At 44.2% G+C, this 15593-nt stretch overlaps 2 protein-coding genes across 2 annotated transcripts in view; both read right to left on the reverse strand.

Moving 5' to 3' along the window:
- Positions 1-4710: 4710 nt before the first annotated feature.
- Positions 4711-7206, reverse strand: LOC140732510 (AP-4 complex subunit beta-1-like). The gene is made up of 3 exons (XM_073055278.1): positions 7191-7206; positions 6743-7018; positions 4711-5256 (listed from the first exon to the last, which is right to left on the reverse strand). Exons 1-3 carry the CDS (start codon positions 7204-7206, stop codon positions 4796-4798), a joined length of 753 nt encoding a protein of 250 aa, XP_072911379.1. The 3' UTR covers positions 4711-4795.
- Positions 7207-7420: 214 nt separating this feature from the next.
- Positions 7421-15593, reverse strand: part of LOC140732511 (AP-4 complex subunit beta-1-like) — an 870212-nt gene continuing 862039 nt past the window's right edge. The window contains 6 exon segments of the mRNA XM_073055279.1: positions 7421-7447; positions 7614-7679; positions 7681-7718; positions 7792-7875; positions 14421-14917; positions 15435-15582. Of these exon segments, the coding sequence (XP_072911380.1) occupies positions 7421-7447; positions 7614-7679; positions 7681-7718; positions 7792-7875; positions 14421-14917; positions 15435-15582 (860 nt within the window).

Consider the following 15593-nt stretch of genomic DNA (forward strand, 5'->3'; position numbering starts at 1 on the left):
GTCTTGGTGGGGCTCCAACCGTTGTGCCACATGGCAAGTCTGATAGACCAGGTAAGGCTCCAGGCTGCCGGTACCGTTGTTTCTGGGGAACTTCAGGGTAGACCTTGTGGCCTAATTACTGAGGCCCATTGGTCCTCCTCTTCCTCTGGCAGCATCTGTAGTGCCTGTCATGTTGCCCATCCTCCCATGGCTGTGGGGTCCTGGGCTCCCTGGAGCGGGCCACCAGGGAGGTCGGTGATGCACTCCGCCATGTCCCCTGGTTTGGGGAGCCTGAGTATGCTTGGACTGTCGGGGTTCCCAGGCTCTCTGTCCTGGTTGGCGTCTCATCCTCTGGCATACTACATGGTTCCTCGACTTATTCCTTGGGTCTTAGTACTCCATCTGACGTTGCTCTTCAATCTTACTGTCAATTTCTAATCCCACTCCTGATACCAACGTGGTGAGCATTTGGTCCATAATGACAGATGAGAGAATCTTGCTTAGCTCAACTGTTGGATTTACTGCGATAAGTTCAAAAACAGGGTGGTCGCTCAGACCCGGGGAGAGAACCTACTCAGTCAGATACAGACAGTGGAGGTGATTATTACACACCCTGGTTACAGTCAGAGTGACCACAAGTGGGTAATTGTATATCCCAAGCTAAATTGTAACAATAAATAAACTTGAACTTTCCTCCATAATCACACAAAAGCATTTTAAAACAAGAAAAATAGTGCTGGCCACTAGGATGCTGGGGAGTGAGCAGGCTGTTGACCACACAGCCCCCACACCATCCCCCAGAGCACCACACTGCCCCCATCTGAGGAGCCATTCCCACAATCCCAGAGTTCACAGCAAAGTGTATTATGAAAGGTCTCCTTTTAGAGTATTTGAAGCCATGTGTCTGGGTAAATGTCAGCGAAGGGTCAACATTATTAGGGAATAATGGCAACCAATGTTGATGTCTGGTCATAAATGTGCCAACATGTGAGTTCACTGTTTCATGGCTGAGCGACTACTAGGCACAGGGCTACCCGATGATCGGCCAGCTACATTGCACAGGTGCCTGTAGATTGGAAGATCATGTTTGATCTAGCGGCCGATCTAATAACTACCATAATTTTGAAGTAACAATGAGGTGCTAGAAATGATACTTTGAGATAGTTGCAACAATGGTAATGTGATATGAAAATATCTGTGATTTCTATTGATGACAAAGTCACAGGTACTGCTAGTATAACTGTGGTTTGTTGCCCACATTCACAATAGAAGGAAATGCTCAATTTCACTCAGAGATTAGTAAAAACAAAGATGTAAACTTTTCCCATCCATGTCTCAGACCCCTGGAATCTACCCATGGCTGTGGACTTCCTGTTTTGAAACGCTGGTGTAGATAATGGGTCAAAAGTGCAGTGGAAGAGCATTAAAGGATGTGAAACTGTAACTGTTGGAAATCCATATGTTTGGAGGTTGCTGACATAGAAACATAGACTGCAGTTTAAAGAAAACTGACCTCAGCAATTTTGATGGAAGATATCAATCACTAAGATCGAAAATGTAATGTTCTGATTTTGTAACAATGGTGCTCTCATCACAGGTCCTCAGTGAGGAGAACTGCACTTGATATTGTTTCCTGCTGTACAGAAATGCTCTTTGTAAGTGTAACACTCACTTTGCCTAGTGGCATGATCTCGGGGGTGATGACCCCCTGTCAGGGCAAACTTGTTTGGGTGGATGCTGCATGAAGTGTCCCCTATGGCAAATCAGTACCCCGAAAGAACAAACAGTACACAATATGTGGTTAAACAAGTAAGATTTTATAACTCTTACTTTGACTATAAGACTAGTTGAGAATGAAGTACAAAATAAAAGGCGCCAAGAAGTTACTTAACAGTTCATAAGCAAGGGACAGCTGATGGAACGAGTGTTGGTAAATGGAATGATGTACTTGCTGGTCAGCATGGAATGGTTGGTGCAGCGTAACCCCATGAATCTTAAGGAATAGTTGATCCTCAGTCTCAATCAGGAAGAATCACATCCTCACCCATTTCCTAGCTTTTTTCATCCATGGCCCCTCCCACTCCATCCACCCTCCTTACTCTCACCACCCTATTTCTCACTCCTCTCTCTACCTTTCTTTCTTCCTCTCACCCTCTCTGACTCAATACCCCCTCTCTCCCCTACTACGTCCCACCTTTCCCTCAGCCCCCTCCCTCTTCTCTGTCGTAATCATGCTCTCTCCCCTATTTTACCCCCTCTCTCACCCTCCCCAACTCTCCCTGCCTCAGTCTCACCCCCACCATGCTCTCCCTCTCCTCCCCATTTCCATTCACACCTTCATTCCATCTCTCTCCCCCATTCTCTCCATCTCACCACCCTCTCCCCTCTTCCTCAGTCCCCAACTCCCTCTTCCCTTCCTCTTAATCTCCTCTCTCCCAGTCCCCCTTCTCCCTCCACCTCATTTTTACTCCCTCTTTTTCACTCCTCTCCCTTTCTTTCCCCTTCTCACCCCCTTTTCATCTCTCCCCTTCTCACCCACTCCCCATTTCTTCCCTTTCACCTTTTCTTTGTCTCTCCCTTCACTTTCCCTCTCCACTCCACCTTAATCCCTTTTCTTCCCAATTCCCTTTACCCCTGTCATCCTTTCTTCCCCCCTCTTCCTCTCACCCACCCTCTTCATCCCCCTCCCTCTTTTCCACTACACCTCTCCCTCAATACTCTCACTCCCTCCATCTACCTTTCATTTCCTATTAACTTGCTCTTTCCCCTCAGTCCCTGTAGCTGTCCTCTCTCCCTCAACCACATCCGTCTTCCCCCTCCCCCTGGCTCGAACCACCCATACTCATTGGCCTCCCCATCTCTGTCCTCTCCTCCCAATCCCACTCACATGCTGTCTCTGCTCACACTCCCTCCAGCCCTCCCTACCCTGCCCTACCCCATCTTCCTCTACACCTACCCCTCATTGTCTGTGTCTGCCACCTCTCCATCTAACCCTGCCTCACTGTATCTGCGCCCTCTCCCACTCCCCTCCCTCTCCACCTCTGCCCACTCTCCCACTTCTCCCAGTCTCTGCCCCAACTCCCTCACCCTTCCCTCTCTGACCCTTCTCTCTCCCGTCTCTCTCCATCTCGCCATCCTCTTCTCTGTCTCTTTAACCCCCCACGTCTCTGCTCCCTCCTTCATATCTGTCTCCAAGCCCTCTCCCCTCCCACTGTGTCTTTGCCCCTCCCTGCGCACTCTCCAACTGCCCCTCCCTCTCCTGTCATTCACCCCCCGCCCTCGTCTCTCCCTTCTCCACTTCCCCCATTACACCCCTCAGTCTCTCCACACCATCTCCAGCTCTCCCCATTCTCCCGCTCTAACTCTACTGCTGTCTCTCCCCCTCGTCCCATCTCCCTCCCAGTCTCTCATCATGTTTCCCTCCATCTCACCCCGATCGCCCTCCCCGTTTCCCTCCATTTCCAATCCTGACCCGATCTCCCACATCTCCTTCACCTCATCTCCCCACTTCAGTCTCTCCCCACTCTATCGCTCCACCTCTCAAACACCCCCCCATTCTCTCCCCCTCCCCATCTGAGCCCGTTTCCACTCTCCCATCTCTCAGTTATCGAAGAGCTTTTATTGGAAAAAAGTCATGGATTAGAAAGCATAGGCTTCGTCTGGATAGTTGGTTGGTTAATTTCTCACTGCAAATTGTCCCATGATTACGTTAAGATTAAATCAGTGGATTGCAGGCCATGCTATATCACAATAAATAAATAAACCCCACAGCTGTCACTACTAGAAAGCTACAATAGGGATTTCTGTTTCCATACAGGGTACAGATAACAGTACTTCTGTGACATCTGAAATCTCAAACTAAAAGGCAAGGATTGACTAAGAGGAGCAGGTTTGAGATTCTACACGAGAAGGCTGATTCGTGACAATCACTGTGAATGTCAGTACTAAACAGAATAGACATTATCTGCATCTGGCACAGGAGGGCCAGGGATGGGGATCAGGGGCAGTGAGGAGTAAAACTTCTTTAGTATATTGCTGTAAAGTACAGACAACCAAAACTGGTTGTCCAGCTCTTTCTAATCACTATAATGCATTTTAATCACATTTCTACTGAGAAAGGACTGCTATCCAAACACCATTCTCCATGCATTGCCTTAAGCTGCTGACACTGGGAAGACTAAGACTGACATTATAGACAAGCTCAATCCTCACAGAGGATTAAAAAATAGCAAATGGACAGGTACTGTGATAAGGTCCTGGTGCAGGGTCTCAGCACAAAATGTTGACTGTTTATTCCTCTCCGTAGATGCTGCTTGACCTGCTGAGTTCCTCCAGTATTTGACATTTGCTGCTCTGGATTTCAAGCACCTGAGGAATCTCTTGTGTTTATGAGATAGTGTGACAAACTAACCATCAGCCTGTGAGGAATGAGTTCAATAGTATTTAGGGACATCACAAGGTGAAACCCGGATAACACTCATTCCCTGAGTTCACCCATTCAGCTACAAAACTATCCAAGGAACCAACTCATATCTATATCTGAATGTGCCATGTAAACCCTAATGTTAGTTCATCTTGCAGGCAGCTGCCTTGGCTCTGAGTAAAAATGCTAAGTGGTTCAAGTTCCCTGAAAAGCACAGAACTCCCGTGTAGTACTGAGGAAATGTAAAACTGTTGGAAATTCCACATTTTTCATTAAAATATTAAACAGAGCAGTCTATCTGAACAGGATCCAGTTATATCTGCTGATAGAAACAATTTATTTTTATCCACCAATGTAGTTTGTGACAGCAATGGGATAACAAAAAGACTTTGATCAGCGAGGAGAGTGTTGCTCTTGTGTTGCTAGTGAAACATCTTCAACATTTTCAGATTTGCCCAGGGTCTGAAACACCGATCTAATAACAGCAATGAAGCTGCTGAGTAGCCCTTCACTACTATTCTTCTGTTTAACAGTAATTTGTAAACTCGTTCTGCTCGTGTCAATTAACAGTTCAGTTAAAAACACAAATCCAGTCTCATTTCGGGCAAACAGGTAGGCTTTCCAGGGCTGTGCTCCTGCTCGGCTGATTGCAATAGAGTGAATATGAACAATCTGAAAGGCAGCCTGGATGGTATCAGGGCATGGCTCCTTCTGCCAGTCCACAGTCACAACTTTAGCATCTTCCAGGCATGTCCAGTACTCCTCAAACTGCTCTGGTGAAAGCTGGGCACTGCTTTCCAAGCGGACAGATTCAGCATCCACGACCAACTCTTCACTGTGTTCTGGGTTTGAGTCTTTACAGGAAGATAAACAGAATTAGTAAGTTAACATTGAGCATATCACTGGATAGGAATGCACTTCTTTCCTGAAGGGAGCCGTTGCCAAAATGTCAAAAGATCCATGAGACCTCAGTACCTTAAAATAAAGATTCATTATGTGTGAACCTCCACAGCATTTGTCAGCACAGAGTACAACAGGAGGAGCGTTGCAGCCAGGTGCCACCGTATCTATACACACGGCTTTTCAACAATTAGCATTGTATAATTGATATGCAAATCCATTCTCTTCCTCAAGGTACAATCCCAATTGAAATCACTACACAGGGAACAGGCTGTCAAATCTGGAACAATAAGATTTACACAACCTACCTTGATATATACGTAAACACAATGCATAGAGCAGTCTGTATGTGATGCTTTTAACGCATTTCTACAACCTGTCCTGCCATGCAGCATCCAACCTGCCCAGGCATGCCTGGACAAGATAGAAAACTTCTCAGCTTACATTGTGGGCAACATTTTAATTGACTTGAATTATGAATTGAAATAACAAATGTAGGTGATTTCAAACAAAATGGTGCCGATAGGAAAGTTTCAAGATCAGCAGCCCAAAATCCATCAGATACACCCAAAAGGGTATTCAGGAAGCAAATTCTTTGTTGTCCAAAACAATTAGATATTTGACCATGCAAAATCCACATACTGGTTTATTTATCGCAATGGTGAAATCAGTGCTAAACTCTTTAAACTTCATGAGTTGCAAGAAAGTGAATAAAACTAAAATTGCTTCATTTTGGTGATAGTAACAGATGAAAAAAAATATTTACTTTCATCACTGAAAGGAAACTATTTTGGTTGCCTTCCTGTCTTAAATCTCTCAGGTAATGCAGTCTATTTATCCAGTGTAATCTGTTCTAAACTCTCCAGTGTTTGAAGATATTTACGATATCTTCAAAGTATCTTTAATAGATATTTTAAAAAGATATTTGTTGTTGTTGCTGAGTCATCATCGACTCATGGTCATCCTATGGATAGTATAGTTCTAGAGCGGGTTTTTGAGGCAAGATACAGAAGTAGATTGCCAGGGTTTTTGTTCCCCGCAGATACGGCTGCTGCCCAGGTTAGGACCCGACCAGATTCAAAATCAAAAGCATCTGCCTCGGAGTCCAGTGCTGATGCCACTACACCTCAGGCCGGTGGATAATCCCTCCTGAAAAATATCTTACTGGACTGGAGTGCTTGAAACAGATTACACTGGATGTCTAAAAGCATTGTCCAAGAGATGAAGACTGGAAAACCAAAACCTTTGTAAATGGTTTTGAGCTTCAAAATGTGGAATCACAATGGGCAGTAGTGCTGCCACCAATGATGGTATCAGCATTAGATCAATATCAGAAAGAGACAGTAGAAGGAATACTCACACACATGATGCATGTCGTAGCAAGGGCATGGTAAGATAATCAAGCAGTAGTATTACTGGGATTGAAGCAACAATGTTTACCTTTTTCAGAGGTTATTTCTGGCATCTGTAGATTTCCAAAGGAGTTTGCCTTCTGTGTCATTATACAATTCCAGTGTCCCCGACCATAGAATGGTACCAATGTGTTAAAGTCTTTTGCCCAGGCATTGATTGGCTCATTGGCTTGGCCACTGATTACACCCAAGGATGGATCTGATCTTGGCCCACAAACTATTTTCTCGACCTCTTCAACACCTTGCTGAAGTAACCGATAGTACAATAACCCATGATCACACACAACCATATCGAGTTCTTCTTCTGCCAATAATTCAAAAAGAATATTGGTTAGTGATCTGGTTAATCATAAACCTATTAGCCTTCACATGAGACCAGTAGCTTGTGCCAAAAGAGCTGACACAAGGTATACAGACAGAACACATAAATTAAAAAATCTGTGTGTGGGTGGACTATGATGGCATGGATTTCCCACCATCTGTGAATGCCATCGTCTGTCAGCTAAACCTACTCTTACACTGAGCAAATCTCCCATTGTGAACTAATCGAACTGGAATCCAATTGTAAACAAGGTGGGACAGCGGAAACCTGACGGGATGAGGACTAACCAATCAGGAATGTCGACTATGGGGGTATAAATACCACTGGACTTGACATGTCTAGGCATCATCCCTGAAGAAGATGGCAGAGTTTGTCACCGAGATGTCAGTTATAATCAATGCCTGTAACCAGCTGGAAGACCAAGAAGGGTTTATTTGTGAACAAAATGCAATGACTTGTCTGGAATCAGCCAAGAGGTTGAACCTGGTCATCTCAGGTCTGCATGGCTCAGTACCATGAATTAAGGCGAACACAGGCCATCTTATTGAATATGGCTACTTCATCCCCACCAACCTACCTCACCATCTTTGATGTATTCCTCACATCCTGGTAGTGCTTCACACAGAGTCACTGTACAAGCGGGTGCACAGCCATATCAGGTCACAAAATGTCTGAATGACAGTTAAAAACAGAAGGGAAGTTAGTGTGATGCTTGAAACCCTGAGCAAATGCTGAAAGCTGGCAGCATGACGTACCTGAGGTAATGTGTTCCTGCTTCAAGCCCAGCAGCTCCTTCAAAATAACCACACACTTTTCATTGTAGGTCCGTGCAATTCGTCCTGGGGAAATACAGTACAATTAAAGAACAAGTAAGGCACAGTTCATACCTTAAGCTGCACTTTCAAGAGTAGATACTCTGGCATATTACTTCAGTGGCATGGTATCATAGTGGTGAGCACGTGTTACAGTACCAGCGACCCAGGTTCAATTCCCGCTGCTGTCGGTAAGGAGTTTGTACATTCTCCCCGTCACTGCATGGATTTCCTCCCACAGTGTAAAGACATACTGGCTGGTAGGTTAATTGATCATTGTAAATTGTCCTGTGATTAGGCTAGGGTTATGTCAGAGGTTGCTGGGCCGTGTGGCTCGAAGGGGCAGAAGGACCCGCTCCACACTGTATCTCAATAAATAAAATAGAACACAAATTATAACACAAAATACCATATTTTCTTCAGTCAGCAGAATAAAAGCTAAAATATACCTACTCTTTGTCAATGCTTCAGCTAGTTCCAACAGTAAACAGCTCAACTATACAGGCATGGAAAGTTTAAACTTCCAACTCAAGACTGTCTCTGGGGATCTCTAGAAAAATCATCAATGAGTATCCACCAGCCAGTGTGGGGTAGGTTGCTTGTTTTTTTTTAAAAGGAAGAGTTTGACAGTGTAAGCTTGTATCCACTGGTATTCAGAGAAGGCAGCAACTAGATTGCTGACAAAATCCCATGGAATCCTGGCGGGGTGAATGCAATGAAGATGCTTTCTGTCATGGGATAATCTGAAGTCAGGGATCCTGTTCCCACCATTTAAAAAAATAAATCAGTGACACCTCTTTGAAACTAGGGTTTTACTCTTAGAATTGCGAGTCTTTGGAACTTTCTCAAAGATTGGTAGAATAACTCAAATATCTACTATAGTTGCCTAAGCTGGGAGAAGCAGTGTCTGAATATTTTGTCAGAAATGCAGATTTGAGGCTCCAATCAGATCAGCCATAACCTTACTGACAGGCAAGGCAAGCTCAGAGGACTTGTTGACCGACTCACTTTTCGGTATGTAAACATCATCAGAGCTCCCAACTCAGTGTCCACCATTGTACTCAGCACCGTAAGCTGAGTTAACAACGGTAGGATGAATGATCAGGGTCAGGAGGAATGCTTCTGTTGGTTTTTACTTCCTATTGGGATTCATACAAGTTGTACATCCTATCTGGACCAATCACAGTCACCATCTTTACATGGTGAGAACAGTAAACACAGGGCGAAACTAAAGAAATTGGACATGGTCAACAACTTCCAGCAGTGAAGAGATGTAACAGAGGGCTTCGCAGAATGGTGAGCAGTTTAATGACAGGGACACAAGACTGAACAAGGGTGATTTATTGAAAAGTGCAGGGATTCACAATCTTGGGTTCATTGACAACTTGCTTTGTGGAATTGGTCCATGGCATGAGAAAGGTTGGGAAGCCCTGGGATATGCCATGTCCAGGTGACTGTGCAAGAGAGCAAGACAACCAAATAGCAGTAGTGTTGGAGTTGCCAGGAAAGAATGGAGAGGACTGGGTCTGACAACCTGAACATGGGACTTAGTCTCAAACTAATCAAAATTTATAAATAGCAGCCGAGAAAAAACAATTTCATTATATTGGAATAGGACAGGGTTCATACTGATGAGGTAATTAGTGAACCATTGTCAAGAAATATTTTATAATGCTTAACAAATATAATAAATCCCAAATACAGTAGCAGAAATAGCACCTGGAATAATTTAATAAATAATTGGGTGCAGCAATAAGCAGAAGAGTAAATTCTTTCTCAGCTGGTAACTGGGGTGCCATGGCATTGTAGTGGTTAGTACAATCACTTTACAGTCTGGTGATCGTTGAGGAGTTTGAATGTTCTCCCAGTGACCTCTCGGGTTGCTTCTGGGTTCTCTGGCTTCCTTCCACATTCCAAAAACGTACAGTTCAGGTCAGGAAGTTGAAAACTGTGGGAGCGCTCTGTTGGCGTCCCCATTCATGGGCTACCTCCAGCACAATCTTCACTGATTTGATTTAATGCAAACAACTTATTTCACTGTACGTTTTGATCTACCTGTGACAAGTAAAGCCAATCGTTATCTCTTTATCTTTCTCAGCTGTAATTTCCTTTATGATGCTGCAGCATCCCCCAGAACAAAGGCAAATCAAGTTCAAGTTGAAATCTAATTGTCATTCAAACATACACAAATACTATGAATACAGCCAAACAAAACAGCATTACTCCTGGGCCCAGAGACAACACACAGTACCAACAGTCATACACAGCACAAGGCACATATAGAACATAGATCAAGAATAGTACAGCACAGTACAGGCCCTTCAGCCCACAATGTCATGCTGACCCTTAATCCCTGCCTCACAGATAACCCTCCACCTTAAATTCCTCCATATACCTGTCTAGTAGTCTCTTAAATTTCACTAGTGTATCTGCCTCCACCACTGACTCAGGCAGTGCATTCGATGCAGCAACCACTCTGAGTTAAAAAACTTCCTCTAATATTCCCCTTGAACTTCCCACCCCTTACCTTAAAACCATGTCCTCGTATTGAGCAGTGGTGCCCTGGGGAAGAGGCACTGGCTGTCCACTCTTAATATCTTCTATACCTCTATCATGTCTCCTCTCATCCTCCTTCTCTCCAAAGAGTAAAGCCCTAGCTCCCTTAATCTCTGATCATAATGCACACTCTCTAAACCAGGCAGCATCCTGGTAAATCCCCTCTGTACCCTTTCCAATGCTTCCACATCCTTCCTATAGTGAGGCAACCAGAACTGAACACAGTACTCCAAGTGTGGCCTAAACAGAGTTTTATAGAGCTGCATCATTATCTCGCGACTCTCAAACTCTATCCCTCGACTTCTGAATGCCAACACCCCATAAGGTTTCTTAACTACCCTATCTACCTGTGAGGCAACTTTCAGGGACCTGTGGCCATATACCCTCAGATCCCTCTGCTCCTCCACACTACCAATTATCCTGCCAGTACTCTGCCTTGGAGTTTGTCCTTCCAAAGTGTACCACCTCACACTTCTCTGGGTTGAACTCCATCTGCCACTTCTCAGCACCACCTCTGCATCCTATCAATGTCTCTCTGCAATCTTCAACAATCCTCTACACTATCCACAACACCACCAACCTTTGTGTCGTCTGCAAAGTTACCAACCCACCTTTCTACCCCCACATCCAGATCGTTACTAAAAGTCACGAAAAGTAGAGGTCCCAGAACTGATCCCTGTGGGACACCACTGGTCACAAGCCTCCAATCCAAATGTACATCCTCCACCATGACCCTCTGCTTTCTGCAGGCAAGCCAATTCTGAGTCCACCTGGCCAAACTTCCCTGGATCCTATGCCTTCTGACTTTTTGAATCAGCCTACCATGTGGAACCTTGTCAAATGCCTTACTAAAATCCATGTAAATCACATCCACTGCACTACCCTCATCTATATGCCTGCTTACCTCCTCAAAGAACTCTGTCAGGCTTGTTAGACACAATCTGCCCTTCACAAAGCCATGCCGACTGTCCCTGATCAGACCTTGATTCTCTAAATGCCCATTGATCCTATCTCTAAGAATTTTTTCCAACAGCTTTCCCACCACAGACGTTAGGCTCACTGTTCTATAATTACCCGGACACTCTCTACTGCCTTTCTTGAACAAAGGGACAACATTCGCCTCCCTCCAATCCTCTGGTACTATTCCTGTGGACAACAAAGACATAAAGGCTTAGCAATCTGTTCACACTTCCTCTCCCTTAATGTCAACATGCTCCAAAACATCAACCTCACTCATATTGTCCTCACCATCATCAAGTTCCCTCTCTTTGATGAATACCAAAGAGAAGTATTCATTGAGGACCTCACTCACTTCCACAGCCTCCATCTTCCCACCTTTATCTCTAATAGGTCCTACCCTCACTCCTGTCATCTTTTTGTCTTTCACATAATTGAAGAACGCCTTGGGGTTTTCCTTTACCCTACTCGCCAAGGCCTTCTCATGCCCCCTTCTTGCTCTCCTCAGCCCCTTAAGCTCCTTTCTTGCCACCCTATATTCCTCAATAGACCCATCTGATCCTTGCTTCCTAAACCTCACGTATGCTGCCTTCTTCCACCTGACTAGACTTTCCACCTCACTTGTCACCCATGGTTCCTTCTCCTGACCATTCTTTATCTTCCTCACTGGGACAAATTTATCCCTAACATCCTGCAAGAGATGCCTAAACATCGACCACATATCCATAGTACATTTCCCTGAGAAAAGCATCATCCCAATTCACACCCGTAAGTTCTAGCCTTATAGCCTCATAATTTGCCCTTCCCCAATTAAAAATAATACTGTCCTCTCTGACTCTAACCTTTTCCATGATAACGCTACAGGCCAGGGAGCGGTGATCACTGTCCCCCAGATGCTCACCCACTGAGAGATCTGTGACCTGACCCGGTTTGTTACCTAATACCAGATCTAGTATGGCATTCCTCCTTGTTGGCGTGTCAACATACTGTGAAAGGAATCTATCCTGGACACGCTTAACAAACTCTGCCCCCTCTAAACCATTGGAACTAATCAGATACTAATCAATATTAGGGAACTTAAAGTCACCCATGATAACAACCCTGTTACTTTTGCACCTTTCCAAAATCTGCCTCCCAATCTGCTCCTTGGTATCTCTGCTGCTACCAGGGGGCCTATACAATACCCCCAGTAGAGTAACTGCTCCCTTCCTGTTCCTGACTTCCACCCATACTGACTCAAAAGAGGATCCTGCTACATTACCCACCCTTTCTGTAGCTGTAATAGTATCCCTGACCAGTAATGCCACCCCTCCTCCCCCTTTCCCCACTCTCTATCCCTTTTAAAGCACTGAAATCCAGGAATATTCAGAATCCATTCCTGCCCTGGTGCCAGCCAAGTCTCTGTAATGGCCACTACATCATAATTCCTTGTATGTATCCAAGCTCTCAGTTCATTACTTTTGTTCCTGATGTTTCTTGCATTGAAGTACACACACTTTAGCCCTTCTCCCTTACTACCATTACACCCTTTATTCTGTTTCTCTTTCCTCAAAGCCTCTCTATATGTTAGATCTGGCTTTACTCCATGTACTTCTTCCACTGCTCTATCGCTCCAGGTCCCATCCCCCTTGCAAATTAGTTTAAACCCTCCTGAACAACGCTAGCAAACCTATCAGTAAATTCAGCAGTCTGCAGTTGAGCACAATACAGCCTGTATTCTACTGCATTAACACCAGAGGGCAGCACCGATGCTGCCAGCACAGACACTGAACCATACAGTCTCCAGCAAACTCATGGTGCACACCGACTTCGACGCCTCTCTCCTGGATTGCTACAAACAGGCGACACTGTGGCTTGACCTGTAGTCCTTGCTATGACCAAGGCCACACAGCTCCCTCACCGTCCACCAATAAACCAGTGAACCGGACTTGCAGCATTCCATATTATCGATGTCCAACAGGGTCTTACGATCACAAGAAAAGTAACCAAGATGATCACTTGCTATTAGACTGCACACCTATTTCATGTACCGATACCAACAAGCAACTCAGTGATGGGATAGACATGCAGTAGTTTTAGGTACATTTAAGAGACAATAACACCTTTAAGTTGGCCCCTAGAAACCACTGCATCTCACAAGAACTTTAATTAAGTGAAGCGATAAATGAATAAAACGTCAGAGAGCAAATCAAAAGCAGATGCTGGACATTTAAAAGAAGAAAGTGCAAGAAGAAGGGGTCCCTGCCTGGGTCCACAGACCTCTCAGTTAATAGCAGAAACTCTTGTGCTGGATAGAAAAAATTTGATAAACTATTTCCAACTTGAAGCATCAGCCACTTTGCTCTCCAGATGCTGCCTAATGCTGACAATACTTGGTTTTCTCTAATATAAAGCATTTTCTTGTATATAATACAATTTGGAGATCTTTTTAATCGAATAAACAAGAGAGTGAACTTCACAATTTACTAAATTGACTGGTGTACAAGGACTGGAAAGACAACATCCTGTGAGTAACCTCATGAGAAGAGTACAAACAGCTCAACAGCGCCACCGGCTAGACTCTTGCAGTATACACTGAAATTTGTGACCAGGAGACCACAGAAAATGAAATCTTGTAAACACAAGACTTCTCTGACGAAACCTCCAGCAAAATAAGAGTACAAATATAATGTGAGTTCACTGGGTGCTTTGGACACTGATTGCTATCCAGTCCCACAAATAATGGGTATGCTCTCAGCAGAGTTATCTGTATTCCCTACCCATATGAAGTTTCTGAGAAGAATTTAGGGCCAGCGCATCTGCTATGAAGGGGGTGAACCGGCCTCTCCTAGAATTAGCGAGGAAACCCAACTTTCTCCACCATGTCTGCTGTAGAGTAGTAGTAGCATGTCCCCCCAAAAGATGTAGCATTGCCAGAGATAAACACAATATTATTTTTGCCATCTCAGTATAAATTAGTCATAACTAGAATACTTAATAGGAAAATATCTAATTGGTTCTGAAGGATAGCAGAGCTAATTTGAAATATGTGAACATGCAAAATAATTTAATTTTTTCACCTATATTTAAAATGGCCATCTGGGCCAGTTCTACAGAACCATCAGTACAGTAGGTCTGAAACTCTTCCAGTATCTGCTGGACATTCTCATCATTTACCAGATCCCACAAGATCTCCATCTTCTGATATTTGATGTAATTTGGTTTGGAGTACGTGCAGTAGAATTTCTTGTAGTGACCACTGAAGTGCCCGGGTAAGCTGCGGAGGATCTCCCGTGCATGACACAGGCTGAGGAAACACAGCTCATGGCACTCAGAGGTGCAAATAGTCAACAATGGCCCTTTGATCCTTTCTAGAACATCTGTCTGTACGTTGGGAAAGTCTTCAGCAAGGAGGAGGAAATGTTTGGTGGTTGCCATGACAACATTGGGCTGGCTGCTCTTGAGAAAACCATTGAGCACGTTCAGAATGGCAAACACTTCATCTTCAGTTCGGGACTTATAGCGAACTAGGAATGTCAGCACTTCACTCTGACCCCAGTGATCCAAGTCTTTCATTCTAAAGAAAAAAGAAGAGTGGCTTAATAAATTGCTTTATTACTCTTTCTCTCCTTCCCACAATTCTGAATGTTCTCAATTTTGCCAAAAAGAGAAAATTTGCGGCAGAGTACAATCCCAGAAATATATGCCACTATCCACCTATAAGGTACTGAAATAGTTATTTGGCCATAGAAGCATCACGTGATGGTAATCTGGATCATAAACTTTTGCCTGGATTACACAGCCAGCCAGGATGTTTGCACCGGATGAACGTTTCAAAACATGAAAGCTGTGAAGCTTTGCTATACATCAACATCCTAATGTTTCAGTGTCATTGCCGAGACATGAATAACCTGCCCTTCGAGATAGTGAGGAGTTCAAGTCAGTTTAACTTCATTCTAGGGAGTCATTTGTAAAATTACCGTGAAGTAATTCCGAAAACTATTTTATTACCATCATTTTAAGAAAGATGAAATCTATTGCTGAATTTTTAAAGGAAGAACATATTAAAAGAATGTCAATTGCATGGAACTGACCTGTTTAAAAGGTGATGTGCTATTGGTTTGTTGATGACCACACCTCCTTCATGTTTCAAGATTTCTTCCAATGCTCTCAAGCAGTTCAGCATAACAATGGGGTCAGAGTCTCGCAACATTACATACAGTTCATTTACCATTGCCCCATCTGCAGGAAGG

Source organism: Hemitrygon akajei, chromosome 8 (genome assembly GCF_048418815.1).
Source record: "Hemitrygon akajei chromosome 8, sHemAka1.3, whole genome shotgun sequence".
In the NCBI taxonomy this organism is placed as follows: Eukaryota; Metazoa; Chordata; class Chondrichthyes; order Myliobatiformes; family Dasyatidae; genus Hemitrygon; species Hemitrygon akajei.